At 45.2% G+C, this 24,054-nt stretch overlaps 2 protein-coding genes, 1 long non-coding RNA gene and 2 pseudogenes across 7 annotated transcripts; 3 read left to right on the forward strand and 2 right to left on the reverse strand.

Annotated features, from left to right (window-relative positions):
• Window positions 1-1,901: 1,901 nt before the first annotated feature.
• On the reverse strand, window positions 1,902-6,031 carry LOC118472897 (uncharacterized). Of its 3 annotated transcripts, none has more exons than XR_004851324.1 (3): window positions 5,716-6,031; window positions 5,498-5,608; window positions 1,902-5,165 (listed from the first exon to the last, which is right to left on the reverse strand). It is a non-coding gene; the product is annotated as an uncharacterized lncRNA (long non-coding RNA). The 3 variants fall into 3 exon arrangements; XR_004851325.1 differs by having other exon boundaries at window positions 1,902-2,564; window positions 2,674-5,608; window positions 5,716-6,022; XR_004851323.1 differs by having other exon boundaries at window positions 1,902-5,608.
• A 5,272-nt stretch (window positions 6,032-11,303) lies between these two features.
• Window positions 11,304-11,774, forward strand: LOC103633665 (heme oxygenase pseudogene; annotated as a pseudogene). Its single transcript, NR_163896.1, has 2 exons — window positions 11,304-11,576; window positions 11,685-11,774. The product of NR_163896.1 is annotated as a heme oxygenase pseudogene (transcript).
• Window positions 11,775-15,211: 3,437 nt separating this feature from the next.
• LOC103631923 (uncharacterized) lies at window positions 15,212-15,867 on the forward strand. Its single transcript, NM_001371230.1, has one exon. The coding sequence runs from the start codon at window positions 15,234-15,236 to the stop codon at window positions 15,594-15,596; it is 363 nt and encodes a 120-aa protein (NP_001358159.1). The 5' UTR covers window positions 15,212-15,233; the 3' UTR covers window positions 15,597-15,867.
• Window positions 15,868-16,714: 847 nt separating this feature from the next.
• LOC115208754 (DUF594 pseudogene) lies at window positions 16,715-17,787 on the forward strand (annotated as a pseudogene). The gene has a single exon (NR_163897.1). The product of NR_163897.1 is annotated as a DUF594 pseudogene (transcript).
• A 3,559-nt stretch (window positions 17,788-21,346) lies between these two features.
• LOC100501471 (uncharacterized) lies at window positions 21,347-23,218 on the reverse strand. The gene is made up of 2 exons (NM_001368224.1): window positions 22,427-23,218; window positions 21,347-22,287 (listed from the first exon to the last, which is right to left on the reverse strand). The coding sequence occupies exons 1-2, from the start codon at window positions 23,086-23,088 to the stop codon at window positions 21,606-21,608; spliced, it is 1,344 nt and encodes a 447-aa protein (NP_001355153.1). The 5' UTR covers window positions 23,089-23,218; the 3' UTR covers window positions 21,347-21,605.
• Between the last annotated feature and the right edge of the window lie 836 nt (window positions 23,219-24,054).

A 24,054-nucleotide genomic window follows, 5' to 3' on the forward strand; every position in this document is an offset into this window, starting at 1 on the left:
AATTTTGAGCGGGAGCTTTAGTTATTAATTAAAACAAAACGTTATGATTCCGAGTGGGGTTATTCATTAAAATAAAATGTGTAGATAAGACTGAGAAAAGTCCATCTCATTGAGACCTAAAAAACTCTCTCATAGAACCCAAATTAATTGTGGACAACAAAAATGACAAATTCATTTCTCACAACTATTGGTCTACGGAAGGACAGGTTGGTTATGGCACGAGGTAAGATATCTACAACTGGAGTCGTCTTATTTCTCACAATATTAAAAAGATTTGGATATTGCTCTCTAAGAGATCTATTTATAAGCCATCTATCCTCACAAAACCTCGTAGATTGTCCATCACCAACCCCAAACTAACCCCATCCTAAAAATTCATCGTTAACCTTTATGAGGTCATACCAGAATTGAGAATCCCTTAATCGTCAAAACTTGAGTAAGCGCTTTCATTCTTAAATATTTATTTTTGATAATTTATTGCCAAATGTCATGTTCATTAAGAAGCTTCAAAAATATTTGCTGAATAAGCAATTGTTCTTGGTAGGGAGATTAGCCACCCTTAGACCACCTAGCTCCTTTTGGTTGGTTGGCTAGGTCGTCGTGGCGTGGTCCATTCTCCGCACGGTGGGTATTTGCAACGATCACCGTAAGTGATGTGTTGGCAAGGCTGCAATTTTCCCTCGGCCCACAACACGACATGTTATTGGTTAAACGTGTTCGGCTCATTTCGGATAGTCTGAAATTATAAAAGCTCAAAATTCAAATTCTAGCCCAAAATTCATAGAGCCTAAAATTCACATCAAAGCCCGAAATTCAAAACACATATCATTTAGTAGATATTAACATTTTAAGCTTTATAATTAAAAACATCAAAGAATACAGAACCAAATGGGTAGTTGACATCTCATCTCCATGATTAGGCATGCGGTTGGCCAGATTGGAGGGGGCCCAGTTTCGCTTTCTAGTTGGGCTTGGTGGATTTTTGTCTCGTGCAGCTAGGCGGCCTAGCGTATGGTTGCTACCTCTTCGTCCCCGCGATCGGCGGCAGGAGTTCATGCAACTTCCTCTACCCCGTCTTCTACTCTTCTTCCTGTGGTGGTTTGAAGCCGGCCATGCAAGGAGCCCGGGGTGCAGTTGGTGACGGCGGCCGGGGATGCGGCTCCTGGCGCGATTCTCCCAAGTGGCCAAGTCCCAAATAAGTCCACCTGATGGAACACTCGAGGTCTATAGACGTACGGGGCCGTGTGATCCAACATGGCCCACCCGGAGGCGCAGGCAGGGGTCGTTTCCCCAGCATGGTGCGGCGGCCGGTGCTGGCGCTGCCCGGGGCCATGGCGTGTGGTGTTCGTCCTCAACGTGTCGATGATGAAGCTGCAGATCAGTTCTGGGCGAGTTCCAGGGTGCCAATCAAAGCTTTGACCCCGGGCTACGGCGGGTATGGTGCCGGGGATGACCTCGGTTCCCGGCACAATACGGCGGAAGGGCTGGCCGGCTTGGGATGTGGTACTGGCAGGTCGCGGTAAATGCAGCGGCAGCAATGAAGCCAATGTATATATACTAGTGAATTGGCACGCGCCAGCGCGCACGTTTGAATTTAGCGAAATTTTGTAACATGGTAACAGTTAATATTAATAGAGCATACGACATAGCATTTAAATTGCTTATTATAAAAGTTCATTAACGATTTGATGTGACTGATGCATTAAATTTTCATAACAGATACAAACGCTAAAATATTTACAAACAAAAGCTTGAAAATTCATGACAAAATTTTGATGTTATATACCATGATAACAGTAAATATTTGCCATAGCAATTTTACGAACAGTCATCCATAATGATTCTATGGAACAAAAGACAACACGTTAAAGGTAAACATTACCTTGATTCAGAGGTAATAATTGGGTCATCAACAACGTGCACGGTTCTTATCATGTAGTCAATGCATAAAATACATGCAAGTCATTAGAACCAGGCACCGCCTATAAGAATCAGAAGTGAAGGTTTGTTGGCAGTACATAAATCCATGAACAACAATGTCTAAGTGTCCCTTCTTTACTACATCGACCATCAACACACAACTCAGATTAAGATCAATGTAGTTATCTACTTACACATTAGAAAGGTGGGCCCCATGAATGAACGTCAAAAAACACTACCACCTGCCTGTAGATGGTTATGAAGACATAAATGATGTCATCCATATTTAAGCATCGTTATCTATCCATTCTTAGGATTCCTAGACCTTTTCTTGAGACTCCAGTACCTTAGCTCAATATTCCATGATTGCTTGTTCTGTTGGAGCAGTACTTGATGAAACTTGGCAAAAACATGTACAATTACAAACTCAATTGGATCATTATAAAGAAATTGTCATTTAGCATGTGTCAATTGCAGCAGTTAACAAAGAAAAATTAGAACATGTTAATCTAGGGTGGGGTGTAAGTGAGCAACCAAATATTGTTGAGACTTCGTGTGAAGATTATATCGATGTAATGTAACGGAGAACTATGATTTGTCATAAACATGGACCTGCATATGGTGAAATCTTTTCACTGAAGTACCTGCTAAACAAATGTCATAATGTCAGAGAGCACAAAAGGATATAGCTTGAATTTTTACTAATTTAATAACAAAACTATATTCGCGAATCAAGTATATAGTTAAGCACACCAGAGCCGATGTAGTGCTTCCCTTTTATAGTTGTAGTTGGATTTATGTCATCAGCATAAATCTCCACAAGAAATGGTCTTTCTTCTTTTATGCCTGCTAAACATATATGATGACAACAAAAAAAAGAATCCAATGGAACATGAGGCAAAATTGTAATCTCCAATAAAGGAAATACCTCTCTTACCTTAGGGTGACCTGTATATCTCAAATGATAGGAAAGGGACATTAAATCAGGAGGCAAAGCTATAATCATGAATCAAGGGAATAATTAGGCATATGAGAACTATTGTGCTCTTTGCCTTTTTCTTGTCTTATTGGGTCCTGCACACATATTTGTTGACTTAGTCATTCCCATATGCATCACTAAAAGGATTATAAAGGATCAAGGATAAACACACAAAAGAAGCTTGAATGTTAGCTCGAGCAAAGAATAAAATACCAGGTGAACTTTCCCACAACATCGACAACTGTTTTGCCTTTCATTAGGCCTAAAGCAAATGCAAAACAAAAAACAAATTTTAGTTGGCAAGCTGTAAAAAAGAGATGAGTGTATGGCGCAAAAACCACAAAAAGGTATAAAAGAGAGACAAGCAACACTATAAAATTAAGTGTACCAAATGTGATAGTTCCATCACTGCTTAAGTACCTTTTTGGACATGTGGTATGGTCAAAGATGACCACTTAAAGCAAAGAGTCCACAGAAGTATATCAACAAAACAATATGCAACCTTGTTCACCTTTATTATTGGAAGCAAACACAAGCCAGCTATCACCAAGACAAATAGTTCCATTCCTGAAAATAAGCTGAATTCTATGTCCTAACGGTTGAAGGTCATTCATGGCCTAGAGCTTAACCATTTTTTTCTGGCCCAAATATTTTATGATCTTTGAAGGTAAATCATAAAGGAAAGCGTAAACAACGATGAATGTAGTGCAAACAGAAACTATAAGTTACCTTAAATAATAATAATAGTCAAACATGGCACATGTAGCCAAGGCATAGTATAACATCTTTACTTCACATGAAGGAAATCGAAAGAACCAAAATTGTTTAGTCGACATAGAGTATTCCAGGAAAAAAACAACCTAAAACATAAACTCATGTGTGAATTGAGGACCTACAATCAAGGAGGGAGGGGTATCTTACTGCAACAGAAAGTTTAGAACAGCGAGTACCAGAACACCGCAATCAACGATGAGGTCGTTTCCACTTCTCCGCATAGAATATATACTTTACCACGCATAATATATTAATCAACCACAAAGTAACCTATATGACTTTATACTTGTTTGGAAAAATACATAAATGTATATAGTGTCAATTAAAGAGACAGGCTTTAGAGCTTACCTGCAAAGGAATAAAACAATCTTATGGAAAATTGTAAAATGAATAAGTGTATATCCACGTGAATCATCGATGCAAAGACAAATAATAAATATATCGGTGCACATATAAGTTTTTTGTTGTTCTGATAACAACAAATGGACTGTGCGTAGCTATTAGTCTGTATGCAAACATACAATTGAAAAAAATATGACCTGAGCAACAACAAAGATGTGTGAAGCAATCGAACAAGAAATACTAATAGATCACATAGAAATAATTTGTAAGCGTAAATGCTGTTGGTCAGGTAGATAGTACATACAACTCACCTGTAGGGGAGCAAGATAAATAAAAAAAGCCATGCTAACAACTGTGCAAATCAATAAGCACACATAAGTGAAAATTCTTGATGTAAATAGAAACAATAAATGTATGGTTAATAATACAATCAACTAAGCTCTTAGATTTTAGGTAATTTTTTTTTGCTAACAGTAAGTGGCCAACAACTATTAATATTTATGAAAGCGCAGATTTCGAAAAGAAAATAAATGGCTTGAGCAACAGCAAACTGTTGTAAAGCAATCAACATCGAAGCAGCAATATTAATATATTGCACATATAGAATTTATAAGCGTAACTATCATACAATAGACAGATAGTACCTACAACTCACCTGTTGAGGAGAAAAAAACTCAAATCAGGATATGTGAAAATGAATAAGCACACACATGTACAAATTATCGATGTAAAGGGAAATAATAAAAGTATGAGTATAGATATAATCAACTTAGTTCCAAAGTTGTTAATAACAAATGTCATGAAAATATTAACAGTAAACACACACTACTAAACCTATTTATGTTGAGCTGAATTTTATTCACAGAAAAGAAGCTCAATTGCAATTATTTGATATTTACTATATAGCATGACACATTGTGCGACCTGGCCATGATTAACACACATTCGAAATATATATCATGCTACAAACAATAGATATCCATGGTCAATATCTTGTAGTTACATTTAATTTTTTTAAAAGAAGGAAAGTAACGTAACAGTAAGGCCACACTACCAAACCTATTTATATTGAGAAGAAGTTTTGTTACTCGCATACCACATCAATATTTGAGAAGAGTATAGGAGCATATAGTGATTGGGAAAAATTACCCTGCGCATGACAAGGAATGTGGTTAATAAACTTGTAAAAATAGCTCCACACATGATATTTGGCAGTTCGCTACGTAAATAGATACACAAATGTGCATGTAGACTTAACTGCTGCAAGAATTAATACGCATATTTAAAGGAAAGAAGCACCATTACAATTACTTGATATTTATAATGTAGTGCGACACATAGAGAAATAATATAGGGGGGATTTTCATTTTTCAAGGGAAATTAGTTCATTTTTTCTTGGGAAAATGGAGTTGTCAAACTAGCTCTAAGGAAACAGCCATTGAAATAATTTTTTTATAAGGATGCTCGAGCTAAAAAAAGAACCTTAAAACCAAAATCCTAATCCTCATAGCTCGGTTCGCCGGCTTCTTCGATCTCTCGCCGCCGTGCGCGCTCTGCTCCCGCCTCGGCATCGGCAGCCTCTTCGGGACCCACCTGCACCACAGAGGCGTCAGCGGAGGTGGGGCGCCGAGCGCCAGCGCCGCTTGCTGTGTGATGCGCACGCCAAAGACCTGTCGCGCCTTGGCTACTGTAGCACGTACCGCTAGCTCGTGGACGCCGGAGACATGTGCGAGGACTGCGTCGCGGCGGCGGCGCCCGAGAAGGTGTTGCTGTCGTCGATGGGCTGGTGTGATCTGGATGAGCGGGACCTCGCCTGTGCCTGCTGCAGCGTCGCGCTCGAGAGCGGTTTCTACTGGTCGTCGCACGCGCGGCATGGCTCAGACTGTGGCCACAAGCAAGAGGAGAAGGCACCGAGGTCAAATGGAAGACGCTGGAGTGAGATGAGGTGGATGAAGCGAGGAGAGGAGAGGCATCTAGAAGCATGTGTGGACGGAACTCTCGAGAGGCAGAGGGACTGTGGGAGTATGTAGAGTTTTATCTTTTTTACCCGCTACCGGACGCAAGCCCTTGATTGATGATCGAGGGGCTGAAAATAATTCAATTGACATGGAAGGCTAGGAATGCACGTTTCTTACCGGCTTTCATATATAGTAAGTATAGTATATATGCAGGTGAGGAGGCACGTACAGGGAGCACCGCAGCAGGTATATGGCTCGGTTGCCGTCCAATAACACATGGTGAAGCTACACAGTTCATGCGGGTTGCAAATGATGATGGGCACATATGGACGTGGAAGTGATTAAAACTTAAAACAGGAGTACGAAAGTAGGTATTTTTATTTTAATTTAATCTAGAAATATGGCAGTATAGTTGTGATGATCGATGTGTGTCTGTTGTATGAAATATTACTGCTCACAAATTTAGCAAAGAAATATATGAAAAATGCATTGATCACATAATCACGCTAAATTTAAGAAATTTAGAGATAAACTTATACATTGTGGAGGATCCATGCTCAAGGTATTGGTACATCCATTCACACGAATCAACATCATATGTTGCTCAAAGTAGTAGAACACAGTCATCGTAGGCACATGTTCGCAGTAGCGTTCCAAGTAGCCACAACACACAACGACGCTCCTTAGAAGCCTGATCGTCCGTACACACGAGCAAGTGTCGAACTTGCTATATTTATAATGAACTAGAATGTCCAAAAATGTCTATGTTTATTTTTGTTTTTGTGATACTTGTCATAGGACTAGATGAATTATATGAAGAGTGATCATAACTACATAGACACTTATCTAATCTATTAGATGACAAAGTTCTTAATGAAAGGACCTTATCCATTTCGATGTCTTCGCCAACTAGATTATAAAATGTGCAAAGCTCCAAGATCTTGGATAAACAATTCAACCATTTGATACACATATTCACTTCATCACCAAGTTGAGTGCACCCCATCCCATGGCTAGAACCCTACAATAGAGCAATATTTTGTACCTATTTAGCGAAACAGACCACTCTGTACACCTCATAAAGAACAACCACATTGACCTCTAACCTTCGAATCACTTAGGGTTCACTAAGCTATATTTAGAAATCACGTCTAGACCCTCCACCTAAATTTATCAAGTCGAGTAGAGGTTTGGGGACTGCACCCATTCGGTGCACCTGCCATGTACCTAGGGACTCAAAGAACACAAAACAAATTACTCCACTCACCTCCACCTATTCTTTGAATTGCATGGAGGCTTGGGGCTACACATAGCAAGTGCACCGTCTGTCCACTTAGATGGACCAAGAACATGTACATCAGACACTCGACTTCACAAACTAAAGCCTTTAGTAACTCTAGTAGAACTAGTCTAGAGTAAGAGAAGGCAAAATACACAGTCAAGATGGATTTGGACTGTGTCGAGTCAACTTCCAATCTGTAACACCCACTTTGTGATTGCTAGAAATAATACCAATAGAGAAAACATTTTCTCTTTATGCGAGTTTGATCATCATGCATCATCATATGTGAACACCATGTCCAAGAACAATTAATAAAAAGATATGCTACTAAATCCTTGCATCATGCTGAATATTTTATTTGTGGTGTGCATTTTGTAACAAGAAAATATTAAAGACCAAAAAGGGAAAATTAAATCCTAAAAGAAATTCTTGAATCTAGAAAAGAGAAGGAATATGGAAACATGAATAATATATTTGAATAAATATTCTCAAACCTAATACTTTTAATTGCACCAATATGAATGAACCAGTCACAGGTTTGAATTTGAATTGGTATTTTAAATTGAATTTGTGAAATAATGGAGAAAGAAGAAAATAAAAGAAAAAGAAAAAGGAATACTATACCTGGATGGGCCAACAACCTGAATTCGGCCCACCTAACAAATCTAACCCGCGCGGCCCATCTGGCCGGACTCCCGCACGCGCGCGCCCTTGCGCTCACTGGCAGGTGGGCCATGGTTGGCGGCGCTCACCGTTGGGTGGACCGAGTCGCTGACCGGCTGGGCCTCCTTGTCAGCGTTCTCTTCCCGAACGCAACGGAGTCGCGCGAGATTGCCGCCGCGCGGCGCGGAGCGTGGCGAAGACCCTTCCCTCCTCCCAGGTCGGAACTTCGGAAGTTAAATAGGAGCTCCCGTGACCCGTTCTCCCCTCATCTGCCGTCATCGCACGAGCGCCTTCCCCAGAAACCCCCGCCGCCATTGTTCAGACCGCGGAAGTGAGTGCCGCCTCCGTCGGTATTGGCATACGCCATCGCCAGTGGTTCGCGAGGTAGACCGGTGGACTTCGGTGGGGCATCCAGGAACCGTGTGGAGATCTCTGGGACACAGGGAGCAACCAGACAGCGGGGAATTCCTCGCCGGAAGCACTTCTCCGCCGCGGGCCGCACTGCTCCAGAGGTGGATTATGTCAAGACGCCATTGAAGGTAATAAGCCTCGTGATCGGTGCTCTCTACTTATCATAGTGTAGCGCATAGTTGTATTGCTCCGGGTGCCAGCCGTGCGTGGTGAATTTCTCACCAATCGCGCAGCCTGGCCATGGGTCCGCACAACTCCGTGGGGGGAGTTCATCACATTACAATCGTCGGTAGGAACTACATCATAACACTCGCCGTTCGACTAGCTTCGTGTAGCCTCGTTTAATTTGACAGGGGTGCTCGGGGATGGCCGATTGGGTCTCGGCCGTGTCCTCCACCGTGAAGCCATGGCGGCGACGCCGCTGCTTGGGTAGGAGGAGAAGAGACAGCGCGGGCCGTAGATCTTTTATCGGATGGCGAGGATTAGAGGAACGAGATGAAGAAGCCAGGACTGTAGGATGGTGAGCGGATGGGGTAGATTAAAACTTGCGTACCCCTTCGTATCGTGGAGTTCGGGCGGTTAGATTGTGATCGTGTGGCCCAGATCTGGGCGGGATTTCATAAAGCGCGGATCTAATCCTATGCGTCAATCTCTAATCGGACGATCCCAGGCGCTGCATACCCCTTCGCGGGCGCGGATTTACACTTTGGCCCCTCGGTTTCATTGAAATAAACCCGCCGTCCTACTGCATAGTGTTCTGAGTCTTAGGATCTTTTGCGCCTAGCCCCCTGCACTCTCTGGAAAATGACGCCCAGTCCAGAGCAGTGTAAAACCAGAGAAAAATAATTTATAAATGGATTTTTAATAGGAAAATAATTACTAAAACTTTATAAATTCATAGAAAATTCATACTAACTCCAAATTAATCCATTCCAGTTCCTAAAATTTTGTAATTTTATTCTCTATCGCCTAGAGCCTCTGTTTTATCATGACAACAGTAGGAAAATTAATCTCACACTTAATTCTATTTAAAGCACATAAAACCTTTGAAAATCCATAACTTAAATTCTATAACTCCAAAAATTATAATTCCTGTTCCTAGGATTCTATTTTAATGTGTAGAATATCTCTGTGTATTTTGTTTATATGTTTGGTGTAATGTTAATTTTCCCCGTATCCTGTGCTTGTTTGTATTGTGGCGAGTAGAAGAGCCCGTTGCTGAGGATCCTGGTGAACAGCAGGTTGAAGTAGCTGAGCAGGAGCTCATTGAAGGCAAGTTGTGCCCTTGATTCACTTTTGTTACCCAATAATGTTCTTTATAATCATCTACCATGCATAGGTTAATTTTGACGGGACCCGATAGGTCACCCTAGATTGTTTATCTCATTACCTTGTTTACCCCTGAATCACTTTGGTAGTTTTGCTATTGCTTTACATGGTTTTGGGATAATCATTTATTATATCTATGTTCCAATTCTTTTGTTATTCTATTTATGTTCATGTCAAGATCATTAATGTTAATTGGAACATAGAGCTTAACTTGAGAAACACGTGCCACCACAAGGGTTTATGGACGCCCTTGGCTGATTAATTAGGAAAGCTAGTGGAAGACTACCTTACCCGAAAGGGGCAAGGGCAGTAGGGGAGTTGCATGCAAGGAGGTTCTCGGGTTGATTTAGCTGCGATGGCGGTCGGACGGGGGATTCTTGCAAGTGCTCTTCCCATAAACTGTAGCGGGTTTTCGGAAGCTAGTGGAACTTTGTAAAGGCCTCGTAGTGGATCCCTAGCCATTCACCTCGGGAGTGTCTAAGGGCCTAGCTAACCCTGGCGACATGGGATACACGACTTGTGGGTAAAGGGTACAACCTCTGCAGAGTGTAAAACTGGTATACTAGCCGAGCTCACGGTCATGAGCGGCTCAGGACTCTCTGATGATTAAATTATGGAACTTAAACTCAATTTGTCATTTGCATTTGCATGGGTTTATTATTAATTTTGTTCTCTATTATTTTATTATGGTTTGGTATTTACTTACACTTAGTAACTGCTAATAAAAGTTTGACCAACATTAAAAGCAATGCTCAGCTTTAACCATTCTCTTTGATAAGCCTTACACTCCATGAGCTCCCACCTTTGGTGAGTTCATGTCACATTATTCCCCACAACTTGTTGAGCGATGATCATGTGTGAGCTCACCCTTGCTGTCTCACACCCCCCCCCACAGGAGAAGAGCAGGTGGTTCAGGAGGAGCCACAAGGCGAGGAGTATGATCTGATCTAGGTGGCGTTTCTCAGTTGACATTGGCGCCGACGATCCTTAGTTCGTTTTATCTTTATTATTTTATTTTGTAATAAGTCTTCCGCTATGTATTAAATACTCTGATGTTTTATGACATTTATCTCTATACACTCTGTTATTATATATGTTGTCTTCTTGGCGCATGTATGAGATGCACCTGGCTTTGTTCCTTAAAGCCGGGTGTGACACAATCCGTTTGACCTAGCAACTTAGGGTTCTGATGGTTGACCCATAAATTGGTTAATAGTGGCTTTAACATACTATAGAGAACATCAAACTGTAACAACCCATGAATCGGCTACTAATTGAGTCACTTAGGATATGTTTGGTTGTCTGGCCCAGCGCACGGCCAGGTCCATTTGAAACAAGCACGCTATGTTTGGTATCCTGACCCAGCTTGAGGGCCTGACTGAGGCGAGCCGCATCTCACTTCGTGGCCAGGCCCAATTGAAACGCTGGTAACTTCCTTCGTGCATCAGCCTGGCTCGTGCTTGCCCACTGCGCTAGGGTTCACTCGTCTCTCGCCTCTCGAGTTCACTCGCAGCTGCCACCGCGGCTCTCGCCTCTCTCTAGAGTTCACTCGCCTCTCGCCTCTCCAGTCAGGCTGCGCGACGCAGGCCGGGTGGGCGCGGAGCCCCAGCAGCGCGTCGGCGTCGACCAGCGCCGTGTCATAGGCCACGTGGTGGGAGTGGGACTCCAGCGCCGGAGGAGATGACCCCTGCCACGGGAGAAAAGGACGTGGACGCCCCGTTCACCGAGGAGATGCGGGCGGCGGCCATGCGGCTGCACTCCAGGGACCAGGCCAGGGACGGCACGAAGGAGGCGCCCCTGGAGCCACCCGTCGCCAAGTGGCAGACCACTGTCGAGGGGTACCTCCGCTTCCTCGTCGATAGCAAGCTCGTCTTCTAGACGCTCGAGGCCATCGTCGACCGCGCCGCCGTCCCCTGGTGTGAGTGCAGTGCGGTGCTACTCTTTTCCTCGGTGTCTTTTTGAGTTTTTCGTACAGTACAACGATGCTGCGTGCATGCTTGCTAATTCATTTGATACGTGTTTCCAGATGCCGAGTTCAGGGATACTGGTTTGGAGAGATCGGAGCCGCTCGGCAGGGATCTGGAATGGTTCAGGCAGCAAGGTCACGTAGTTCTGGAACCATCTGGGCATTGCGTACGCTTCCTTTCTGGTAGAGCTATCTGAGAAGAACCCCCCGGCGTTTGTTTGCCATTTCTACTACGTGTACTTCGCTCATGCTGCCGGAGGCCGAATCATCGTCAAAAAAGGTGATGAACTAACTGATTATGAGTGTGTTATGTCTGAAAACCATATGAACGAAGAACTAATTTGTAAGATCATTTGTTTATGATCTATTTACAATGATCTATTTACCATGATCTGTTTACAACTAGCAGGAGGTGTTTACCATGATCTGTTTACAATCATATGAACTAATTACAACTAGCATGGTAACACAAGCTCCTGTTTAATTCAGATTATTGTAATTCATAGTCATTTTTCTCTAATGGTAAGTTGCTATGGTTGTAAATCATATCCAAATGATTGTAATTAGTTTAATTTATGTTTCAAAATCATATTTTTAGTTCAAATCTGTTGTAATTCATCAGAAGGATCTGTTTACAATGTTCATGGTCATTTTTCTGTACTGGTAAGTTGCTCCTACTGTATCTGTATCCCTTATGGGGTATTACAAAGGATCTGTTGTAATTTTTCTGTACTGGTAAGTTGCTCCTACTGTATCTGTATGTGTAAGTTGCTCCTACTGTACAGAGACCCAGAGACCTGATGGGGTATTTTTCAAAATCTGTTGTAATCTATGGGTGTAAATCATATTTAGATGATTGTAATTAGTTCAATTTATAGGTCAAAATCATATTTTTAGTTCAAAACTGTTGTAATTTGTTTAATAACGTTTAAAATTTTGAAATTTGGCGAGAACTGTATCTAACACATCAAAATTGGCGGTAACCCAATTGGGCCAAGCTAAAAAAAATGAGAACCAAACAATGTGTTATATGGGCCAGGTTTATTTTGACCAGGCAACCAAACATTTTAGGTTGGCTCATTATATACGGGCTCCCTTGAGCCTGGTTCTCTCACTGAGCCAGGCTCAGGCTGGACCAGGCAACCAAACATATCCTTAGGTGCTGCTCGTCTCCACACCTCCTCTGGCCTTGTTGAGCACTAAAAAGTGCCATGTTTGACATTTTATTGGGACCTCATCTATCCTCACCGCAAGGAGAAAAGCCTACATGGGAGGGGATGGATCGGCCTTGTAGAAGGGATATCTCATACAGTACAAGGTGCCTTGACTACTGAAGACAAGTTATCAACTAGATATGCTTAGAAGCCAAGTAACTTGGCAAGATCCCCTTGGATATGACTAGATTTCCTTATAACCAACTAGGAAACTTTGTCTTAAGGTCGATTAGGATTTAGGACTCCATGGGCAACCTATTCTATGGGCTATATGAGGAGGGATATATAGGGGACCCCTAACTGACATATTCCACACAACTCATCATAGAAACTTTCTGCACTATAACTAGAATCCAACGACCCTGTAACTCGAGTGCATATCACAAAGAGAAGCTTTCTGCACTGGACGTAGTGTACTTTGTACTTGAAACTTATATAAATTTGTGCCTTTTATACTCCATCGTTCGAAAATATAGTACTTTTTTGTCTCTTTTTTCGTCCACTCATTCGAATGATAATAAATATAGACATACATAACAACTATATTTATAGGTTAATTAATAAATATATATTTAGTCTAAAACAAAATATATTTTACCCATTTTATTCCTTATGCATGAAACGTTGATCTACTTGTCAGATGGAAAAATACTACGACGTTGTTGTACCAGACCGCACCTAAATCAAACTGTTTTCAGAGATGGCCATTCTATTATTGTAGATTTGTGATACGATGTACTTTTTTATCCATAAAATACCATACCATTATGATATGGATATCTTGATGAGAGGGACTCATTATCTCTCTCTCTATATATATAAACACCTATATATCAAACAGGCATAAAGAAAAAACAGATGATTTTTTTTCTGAAGTAGAGTGACAGAAGCAGAAGTGTGAGTCTTTTTGTTTCAATTTTATAATGTGTAAAGAAAATGACGCCAATGAAATATGTGTCTGGGCTGACGTGTTGTTTGGTGAAAGCCAATTTTGTTGTATATAGGGGGGCCAGAGCCCAGTTGTATTTGTTGCCGGGACTGGCGCAAAAAAAAATCCCCTTGGATATGACTAGATTTCCTTATAACGAACTAGGAACTTCATGTTAAGGTCGATTAGGATTTAGGACTCCATCGGCAATCTATTCTACGGGCTATATGAGGAGGGATAGGGGTCCCCTAAGTGACATTCCACACAACTCATCATAGAACTAGAATCCAACGGCCTGTAACCCAAGTGCATAGCATAAAGAGAAGCTTTCTGCACTGGATGTAGTGTACTTTATACTTGAAACTTGTATAAATTTGTGTCTTTTATACTCCCTCAGTTTGAAATATAGTTCTTTCTAGCCTCTTTTTTTCCGTCCACACTCATTTGAATGATAATAAATATAGATATACATACAAACTATATTCATAGGTTAATTAATAAATGTATATTTAGTCTAAAATGAAATATATTTTACCCATCGTATTCCTTATGCATGAAATGTTGATCTACTTGTCTGATGGAAAAATACTACGACGTTGTTGTACCAGACCGCACCTAAATCAAACTGTTTTCAGAGATGGCCATTCTATTATTGTAGATTTGTGATACGTACGATGTACTTTTTTATCCATAAAATACCGTACCATTATGATATGGATATCTTGATGAGAGGGACTCATTATCTCTCTCTATATATATAAACACCTATATATCAAACAGGCATCAAGAAAAATAGATGATTTTTTTTTCTGAAGTAGAGTGACAGAAGCAGCTGAAGTGTGAGTCTTTTTGTTTCAATTTTATAATGTGTAAAGAAAATGACGCCAATGAAATATGTGTCTGGGCTGACGTGTTGTTTGGTGAAAGCCAATTTTGTTGTATATAGGGGGGCCAGAGCCCAGTTGTATTTGTTGCCCGGACTGGCGCCAAAAAAAAAAATCCGGATAGTACTATTCCGCTAACTGTGTCACACTTTATCTAAAATTAGTCATCCAAATTAAAGAACTAACCTTAGATACAAAAAATTAAACAAAGTATGACAAGTTAGGTAGCAAACTAAACTAAAGAGGATAACACAACAGTTAACCGTCGACGTGCGCGGCCTGAATTTACTACTACAGATAACACGACAGTTAACGAGCGGGTATGGGTTGTTTTCCTTGAGCACTGTTGTTCTCTAGAATCTCTGAATCTCTCTCTGTCTTGATGACACCGAGCGGAAATAGCAGTTGGAAGAGGTGATTGGGCTTCAGCGCGCGATCCAACCCAAGTGGGTTCCACAACGTGAACCTCATGCAGCTTAAAATACAGCCAGTTGTGATCCATCTGCCACAGCTGTTTCTACCTCAGATGTGCTACACAGTGTATTACCTGTTTCTACCTCGCAGATGTGCTACACAGTTGCTTATGACTGCCTATAAAATGGCCGGGATCGGTGAGGCTGCTGGAACCAAGGAGAGAGAGCATATATATCCACCGATCATGATGAAGGGTGGCAGCAAGAAGGAAGTGGCCGGTGCGGCGGCGGTGGTGGCCATACTGCTGGTTCTGCAGCTGATGGCAGCTCCACCGACGGCCATGGCCGCCCGCTCGCCGCGCGGAGCCGTGCCGGATGGCTCCCTCGCCACGACGCCCAAGGTGACGATGCTGTCAGCCACGCTGTGCTACACGGGGGAGACATGCAAATACATTACCTGCCTCACTCCTGCTTGCTCCTGTAACTATGATGATCGTCGCTGCTACATCATATTTACTCCTGCTGCTGCTTGAGGCCATTCTGTGTACGTGAATGAAGCCACTACTACTCTCACACAGCATGCGCCGGCCGACGACGTGCGTACGTATATATATACGCTCTACCTCGTGAGCTTTTGTTCGAGTGATACGTGTTTCAAGGCATCCATCCATCCATGGATGCTTATGTACGTATATGTGTTAGTCGTGTGTCAGGCAACCGGGCAGCAGAAGGGGGTGTTGTATTATATATATTTACGTCTTCTGGTGATTAAATAATAAAGGGGGGCATGTTGGATGTGTGCAAGGCATATCTGTAGAGCAATTTTATTGCTCGCACTGCCATAATGGCAAAAATCCAAAAATCTTATGCCTGGATTTTATTCAAACGAAAAAAGCAACACCAAAATTGTTAGCAAGCAAGATGCTGATCAATATATGAAGGATTTGACCACGCCTTGAGAGCACAACCTGACCTGCTATTTCTATTGTTTTGCCAATGATTAGCATCCATCGTATTACATATACTGCAAAAACTAAAAGGAAGGAAAACACATGTTTGTGTTATGAATCAATACGACACAAAGTATATCAAACACAGAGAAGACACAGACTTAACGTCGAAAACCCCTCTAAAACGAAGGGGAAAAACCACGGGCGCTGACTAGTAACAATATCACTATTTTTCGGGTGATTACAGATCGCAGGAGATTTACAATGAGGTGATGATTTCCTGCGGATTGTAAGTGTATTTATAGAGACGAAACCCTAAGGTGAGTAGGGAACGATCTGTACCGCAGGGGGCGGAGCGCCGGAGCCCCCCACACCCTCCTAGGCGTCCCTGGGATGTGGGCCGAAAGCCAATTGGCATCGCTACGCTCTGGCCCAAGCCTCAGTTTCGCTTGCCAATTTGGATGCCTTCTTCAGAATTTGGATCACAAACTCCACCTTGAGACAAATTCTTTGTAGTATCCTAATAGCAAACTCCACCTCACACAATGCATCATCATCATGCCGACGCCAACAGCCACTAGGGACTAATTTGTAATACCAATTAACCTTGAGCATAGCTCAAACTTAGCAACAGGAACATGTTTCGTCATCATATCATCAGGATTATCATGAGTACTGATCTTGCATACCTTCACCAAACCCGATGTAATTTCGGATGGTCTGAGCAAAAATGCAGAGAGCCGCTATCTGTTTGGTCTTTTCTGTTTATATTGATTATTCAGTCTGCCAACCGATCAACCCGCCTCTATCACGAACGGCGCCATGACGAGCACGACGTGCGCACCGTTCGGGAGCGAGAAGACCGGGCACGATCACACGCGCAAGCGCGCTTTTACGCAGGCGTCTAACCCGGCGATCAGGACAAGCCCCTGACTCAGCCGCTTATTACAACTATACTGAAATGAAACGTAAGCCAACAGAGAACTGAAACTATATAACAGTGCACCCCAGAACAATCCCGCTCCTTCTTCTCCGACGCCTCCTGGGTCTCCCTGACCTAGACAGGAGCGTGAAGATACCACCGGCAGTTAAGGCGTGCATCCTCGACGATGCTGTGGCACGCGACATCGGCGTGGGGCAACCGCTCAGTAATGGCAGAAGTTCTCTGCTCCGAAGCCGAGTCGGCGGCGAGAGGTTCCTGTGGGCTTGTTGCAGTGGTAGTAGCAGCACTACTGCTGGTACCTCTGGCATCATACTCACATGGCACATTGCCACATGCATCCTCGAGGTGAGGCATCCATACCAGTGTGGCGGCGGCGGCTGCCAAGAACAGCTGAACCGTCACAAGATCGCTGCCACTCACCTCTCACGCTACTGCGCGTACCTGATGGCCTGGTATCCGGACCTGCTCCCTGACCATGAGGAGTGGAGCACCGCCCTGTATGAGACGGTGAAGGACGACGCTAGGCGTGCCCTCGCAGGGTGCAGCGCCGGCTGTGCTGCGGTACTGGGACCAGAGGCCGAGTATGTGAGCAGGCCAGTGATCCAGTCGCTGAGCGTCTACTCCAGGCACGAGGGGCTCAGGAAAGGCGTCGTGCTTGGAAAGCAGCTGGTGGAGCTGATGGAAGGCGAGGAAACTGCGTGGATGGTGCTGGCGGAATTCTGGTCGGAGATGATCCTGTACGTCGCTGCCTCGGACATTGCATTGCACGGGGTGGTGAGCTGATAACGCTGCTCTGGGCGTTGCTCTCCCATGTTGGGATCGGGAGTCGGCCTTGTTGAGTTTGTGATCTAAATTCTGAAGAAGGCGACCAAATTGACAAGCGAAGCAGAGGCCCATCGTCGAGCTGTTTTTCAAGCACGACGTCTTTCCTACTCGTTTTAAGGTTTCAACTCTATAAACATCTTTGTAAGCCGCAGGAGATAGTCATCTCATTTGTAAATCTCCTACGATCTGTAACCACCCGAAAATAGTGAGATTGTTGCTGGCCGGCGTCCGTGGGTTTTTCCCCTTCGCCTTGAAGGGGTTTTCCACGTTAAATTTGTGTCTTCTCTGTGATTGATTTTCTTTGTGTCATATTCATTCTTAACAAGTGGTATCGGAGCTAGTTGTTTGGTGATCGGTGTGCTAGGGTTTCCTGCCGGCGCACAGATGTCGATGACAATGAAGTACGATCTTCCGCTGCTGGATCTCGACACGTGTTTCTCGCTGTGGCAGGTGAAGATGTGGGCGATTCTCTCGTAGTCTGATCGCGACCTGGATGATGCCCTAGATGGATTTGGCAACAAGGACGCCAGGACATGGACTGATGAGGAAAGGCACAAGGATCATAAGGCGTTCGCACATATTCACCTTCATCTGTCTAACAATATCCTGCATGAGGTTCTGACGGAGAAAACCGCCACTGCTCTTTGGTTGAAGCTGGAGTCGATCTGTATGTCAAAGGATCTGACCAGCAAGATGCATGTCAAAATGAAGTTGTTCTCCCACAAGTTGGAGGAAGGAGGCTCCATTCTGACGCACATATCGGTGTTTAAGGAGATCGCGGCCGATCTGACGTCTATGGAGGTAAAGTTTGATGATGAAGACCTAGCTCTTCTTCTCCTGTGTTCCCTCCCTGCATCGTTTAGCAATTTTTGAGATACCATCCTATACAGTCGTGATACTCTAACCGTGGCTGAAGTGTATGAAGCTTTGACTGCGAAAGAAAAGATGAGACAGATGGTTAACTCGGAAGATGCTGCTGGCTCGAGTGGAGAAGCTTTGTATGTCCATGGCCGCACTGAGCAGAAAAAGTCCAACTCAGGTGGCAAAGGAAAGGGAAAGAACTAGAGGGGTCGCTCCAAGTCAAGGGGCCCATCCGATGAATTATTTTGCAAATACTGCAAGAAGACGAACCATGTAATTGAGAACTGTTACAAACTGCAGAACAAGGGAGAAGAGGAACAAGGAGAAGGGTAAGAACGGTGGTATTGTCTCTGTTGCATCCGAAAATAATTCTGATAATGGTGATGTTCTTATTATCTTTGCTGGTTGTGCTGCTGATGATGCCCAATAGATCCTCGATTCTGCTTGCTCGTATCATGTTTGTACTAACAAATCTCTGTTCAGTACCTATGAAGCTGTGTAGAATGGAGCTACTCTTCGGATGGGTGAACTCGATCCTAATCCGATCTAATACTTAAATCTTATAGTGTAAAAATTAGAGCTCATTGTCACCTTAACTTCGTCTCATAGAGTTTGCGTGTACTCTTCTGGATTAACCTGGACTGGTCCTCAAATTTATAATGTGTTGTCTACCGATTATAAAGATGCCTTTGAACTTGTATAATACCTACGACGTGACAGGGAGCCGAATCGACCACGTGCTGTGGCTAGTAGCGGGCTAGGTGTAGACTGTGTCGTTCACGTTCAAAAAATGGGTACATTATTCACTAACATATCTACCACGTTCAACCAAGATACCATATGATTAAAAAAATCACGTATTATTACCATTAGACACGTGGCGCAGAGAAACAGAAACGCGTTGATATAGTGGAAGTAGACGAACATCATTGCCTAAAAGCAGAAGCAACAACATGTCATCCTCTTATCCATCAATACTGTATTAACAGCAGCGGTGGCATCCACACGTAACACTCGTGTGCTAGCACTACATGCGTAGCAAGAGAAACGTCGATGACATCTTAAGCGTCTATAGCCCTAAGAGAGGCTCCGACGACATCTAAGATGCTCATCTCAAACACACTAGCACCTTCGTATATAAAAACCCTTGCTAATGGCTTTTACCCTAAAGGCCTGTTAGCATTCTCATGGATCATAATTGTCTTTTAGACATATATTCAACAATCTCCCACTTACATTACAGTTGGTCATCCAGCAATTGTTCCAACCCCTTAAGTGTGTGACCGTTAGGTTATTGCGTAGACGACCATAATTAAAAAAAACTTTTGAGCCATTAGTCAATAGCAGCGTCTAGCAGCACATATTGAATCTCGTGTGCACATAAAAGATCATATCGACTAAAACCTTGATATTGTGAGCACCTACAGGTGGGTGAATAGGCGATCCTGCAATATTAAATTTAAACAATATTAACTCAACATTTTGATCAGTCTTATAGTGGATTATAACTTGTGAATAACTCTTTATTCACATCAAGATTAACTTTTAAATCACATTGGCATGACCATGCACTTTCTTAATCCAACCTCATCGAGGGTGTTGAGGAGAAGATCTCTAGACGAAGGTCCACAACTCCACATTAAATATTGAATCATTTTTTTAAGAGTGAGAACAGTGCCGAAGGTCACATTAGAATGAAGGGAACACCCTCAGTTTTGATGTGCATGGTTGGCTGTTGTCACCCTTTGGTTTTGGTGCGCCAATATATTAAGGAGTTGGTATTATAAGCTAAATGATTAAGAAATTAAAAAAAGTTAAGCTCTAAGTACTCCCTTCGTTCCAGTATATAAGGCGTAACCACCAGGGACGGACCGACGTTAGGGTAAATGGGGGCACGGGTCCTACTCATTTTTTTTTGTTTTAGTGGACCCTTTAACTTATTTACTGTAATTATAAAGGCCTATTTGTTAGTAACCCTCTATCAAGGCCCCTACTCATATTTTGGGTTAGGTCTACACCTGTTAACCATCTCTGGTTCAAAGACCAAAAAAGATATTTAATTGTGTCTATATCATTGTATTGATATAAGTATGCATAGAGAGAGCATGTATTATATTATGAGACAAAAAAAGTGGTTGTCACACTCACACGGTGTAAATAGATGGGAACGAGGTCTGCATGAGAACCCTTTCAATCATTTGTATTAAACCGAGAAGTATCTCTGTTGATGACAAACAACGAGCACATCAGGTGGCAAGTGTGTTTTTGTTCGAATAAAAAACTTACAAATTTTAAGTCTGTTTGGTTCGCTACCTAATTTATCACACTTTACTTAACTTTTCTAAATAAGATTAGTTTTTCAATTTGAACGATTAATTTTAGTTTAACTAAGATTAGTTTTTCAATTTGAAAACGATTAATTTTAGTCTAAACTACTAACTTTAGCTAAAGTGTGACGCACCAAACAGTCCCTTTTTCATTCAACATTCTGAATCTGAGCGTGGTTGCCAATTGCCATGCCACGCCACACGACGTGAGCGATGGCGGTGGATCCTCTCTACTCGCCGCGCCGCGACGCGACGCTTTGCTTGCGGCAGGAGCCTTCGGTCAGGCCCCTCTCCCACGAGGAGGAGACGTCGGCGGCAAAATGGGAAGCGTTCAGAGGTACAGGCAACAGAGGTCACAACAAGAACACTCGACGAACAGCACAAACAGCTTTGAAAATTTGATCTCTACCACTTCGGTAGCAGCACGATGCGGAGAGGCTGGGAATCCAAAAAAAAAAAAAGAAAACACCCAACAACACACACCTCGCCTCGCTCACCCCAGACCCCAGTTTTATGGCTTCTTCTAGGCTACAAAAGGCACCTAGAAGACGAACAGTCCAGTTTCAGCGGGATTACAGACAAACAACGAAAACAAGTTCGTCCGATCACCACCCAATCTCCCTCCCCCCTCGCCGTTCACGCCGACAGCTCCCGGCGCAGCTTGCAGGAGAAGAGTCGGCACGCGTCCATGCTGAGGTCGACGGCGGCCGCCAGAGCGACGAACGCGGCGGCGTCCTCGGCGCACCCGACGTGCGCCACGCCGATCTCCACGGAGGGCCTGCCGCGCCGGCCCTCCCCCTGCACGGCGGCCGACATCACGAAGCCGCCCGGGGGCCAGAGCGCGTGGCGGCTCAACTCGCCGCTGCCCCGCCCGGGGGATCCGGCCGTGGTCAGGTCGATGGCGAACCGCCCGCCGCGGGCCGCCGGGACGCCGGACTCGGCCACGCACACGCCCGAGCCCGTGACGTTGCTGTTGTGGTCGGGCACCAGCTCGAAGCGGTAGCCCAGCTGGGCGTCCCCGGCGCTGCCGCCGCGATCGCGCCAGCACTCGAGGCGGCCCCACGGCGTCCAGGTCCCGTCCACGCGGCGGCGGAGGATGAGCCAGCCGCCCGGGTTGGAGCGGCCCACGCGGTCCGTCCCCGGGGACGCCACGAACGGCGTCACCATCGACGCCAGCGCCACCGGCGACCCCGACAGGTCGTGCACCGTCACCGACCACCCCTTGCGCTCCTTCCCCGCGCGCTCGCGCTCGCGCTCGGACCACAGCTTCGCCAGCCAGTTGCGCGGGCCGACGGCGCCCGAGTCGGACTGCACGGACCTGGATCGACCACCATCGATGGTGAGGGATTGCGGCCAGATTTGCGGTTGCAATGTGTGTGTGTGTGTGTGTGTGTGTGTGTGGGGGGGGGGGGGGGGGGGGGGGGGGGGGGAAGGAACTTGGTGCCACCGCCACTAACCGCGAGCGCAGGTCGCTGTTGCTGCGGCAGGAGAACTTGCACGTGAACATGGGCTGCTTCATGCTCCCCTTAACCTGGAGCACCTGCGGGCTGCACTCGGGCTCGCCGTCGAACTCGAAGACGAACCTCGGGTCAGGCTCGCCCAGGACGGTGAGGTTGAGCTGCGCGCGCGCGGCGTTGGCCGCCGCCGGCTTCCCGGCGCCGCGCTTGCCGATGTCGAACCAGCCGCTGAGGAAGACGAAGGGCTCGGCCACGGCGCGCCTGAGGTCGAACCGGAAGACGAGCTTGCCGAGCAGCCTCCCGCCGCCTTCACCGCCCCCGCGGCCGGCGTACACGGCCACCTTGAGGCGCGCGGTGCGGAGGCGGCCGCCGAGGAAGAGCGCGGGCCTGGCGGCGGCCCGGTCCAGGTCGGCCTTGGAGGCGTGGAAGGCGGCCGCGCACGACGCCGGCGCCGGCGCCGAGCCCTCCTCGGTGGCCGGCAGCAGCGGCGCGGGCGCCGTCTGGTAGGGCAGCTTGTTGAGGCGGATGCGGCAGTAGTAGCAGGGCGGCGTGGCCGGGTGCACGCCGGAGCCGGACGCCGCGGCGGCGGCGGGGGGCGCCGATGCCGGCATCTTCAGCGCCAGGTTGCCGACCAGCACCCGCACGAACGGGCACGGGTCCATGGCCCTCGTGGCTAGCAGACCGCAATGCCTGCGACGCCGACCCTTCCTCCTTGGTCCGGCGCGAAGCAATGCGGACGGGATCGGAGACGGAGAGGGGTGGGGGGGAGAACCTGCCAGAGACTGGTGGGGTGGGATGGATGGGGTGGAGTGGTGTGTTTTGTTTCAATTCCGCGATGGGGAAGGAGTGGTGACGAGGGATCATAGGCCTGGCGGCCCACGGCCAGCCTGGATGATCCCGTGAGCTGTCGCGCGCCCTTCTTTCGCTCGCTAGTGGATCCCAGATGTCAGTGTGAGAAGGTGGTTCAGGATGGTCCTCTCTGTCTACTGTAGTGGACTGCAGTGCAGTGCAGTGCAGTGCAGTCCAGCCCAGCTGCATGCGATGCGCTTTTGCGGTGGGGCAGCGTGGGGTCGCCCCTGTGGCCGCTTTTTTCGTTACCCGCCGGCTTGGGCAGCCTGGCAGCAACGGCTAGCGATTTTACCGCGCCTTTTTACCAGGCCAGCGGCGAAAAGGACCAGCCGGACAGAGCGGCGGCGGAAGCCGTAGCTCGTGGGCCCACGGTGCCGGTGAGCCTGCCATGCCATCAGGAGTCCCGGTCCTGCTGTCACTGGGCGCGGGAGGTCTTTGCGGTGCAGTGAAAGATTAGAGTTGTGTCCCTTCGCCTGTAAAAATCAAATTAGTTTGGTTTGAATCGATAAAAGTTACAGGCCGGTCCAAAGGCATCCCACTGTGGCACTGTGTAGTTCTCAAATAGAGCTAGTCTGAGGCTTTGATTATGGACCTGTTTAAATAAGTTGAGAGGTAAACAAATAACATAATTAGGTGGATTATATAATCTATATATCTAGATTATAATAATACATTAGATGGATTATATAATTTAGATATCTAGATTATGATAATACATAAGCATGTCAACATAAATTCTATCAACTATCTCACAGCTTACACAACGTTTCGCTATAATA

The sequence above is a fragment of the Zea mays genome, chromosome 7 (assembly GCF_902167145.1).
Source record: "Zea mays cultivar B73 chromosome 7, Zm-B73-REFERENCE-NAM-5.0, whole genome shotgun sequence".
Lineage (NCBI taxonomy): Eukaryota > Viridiplantae > Streptophyta > Magnoliopsida > Poales > Poaceae > Zea > Zea mays.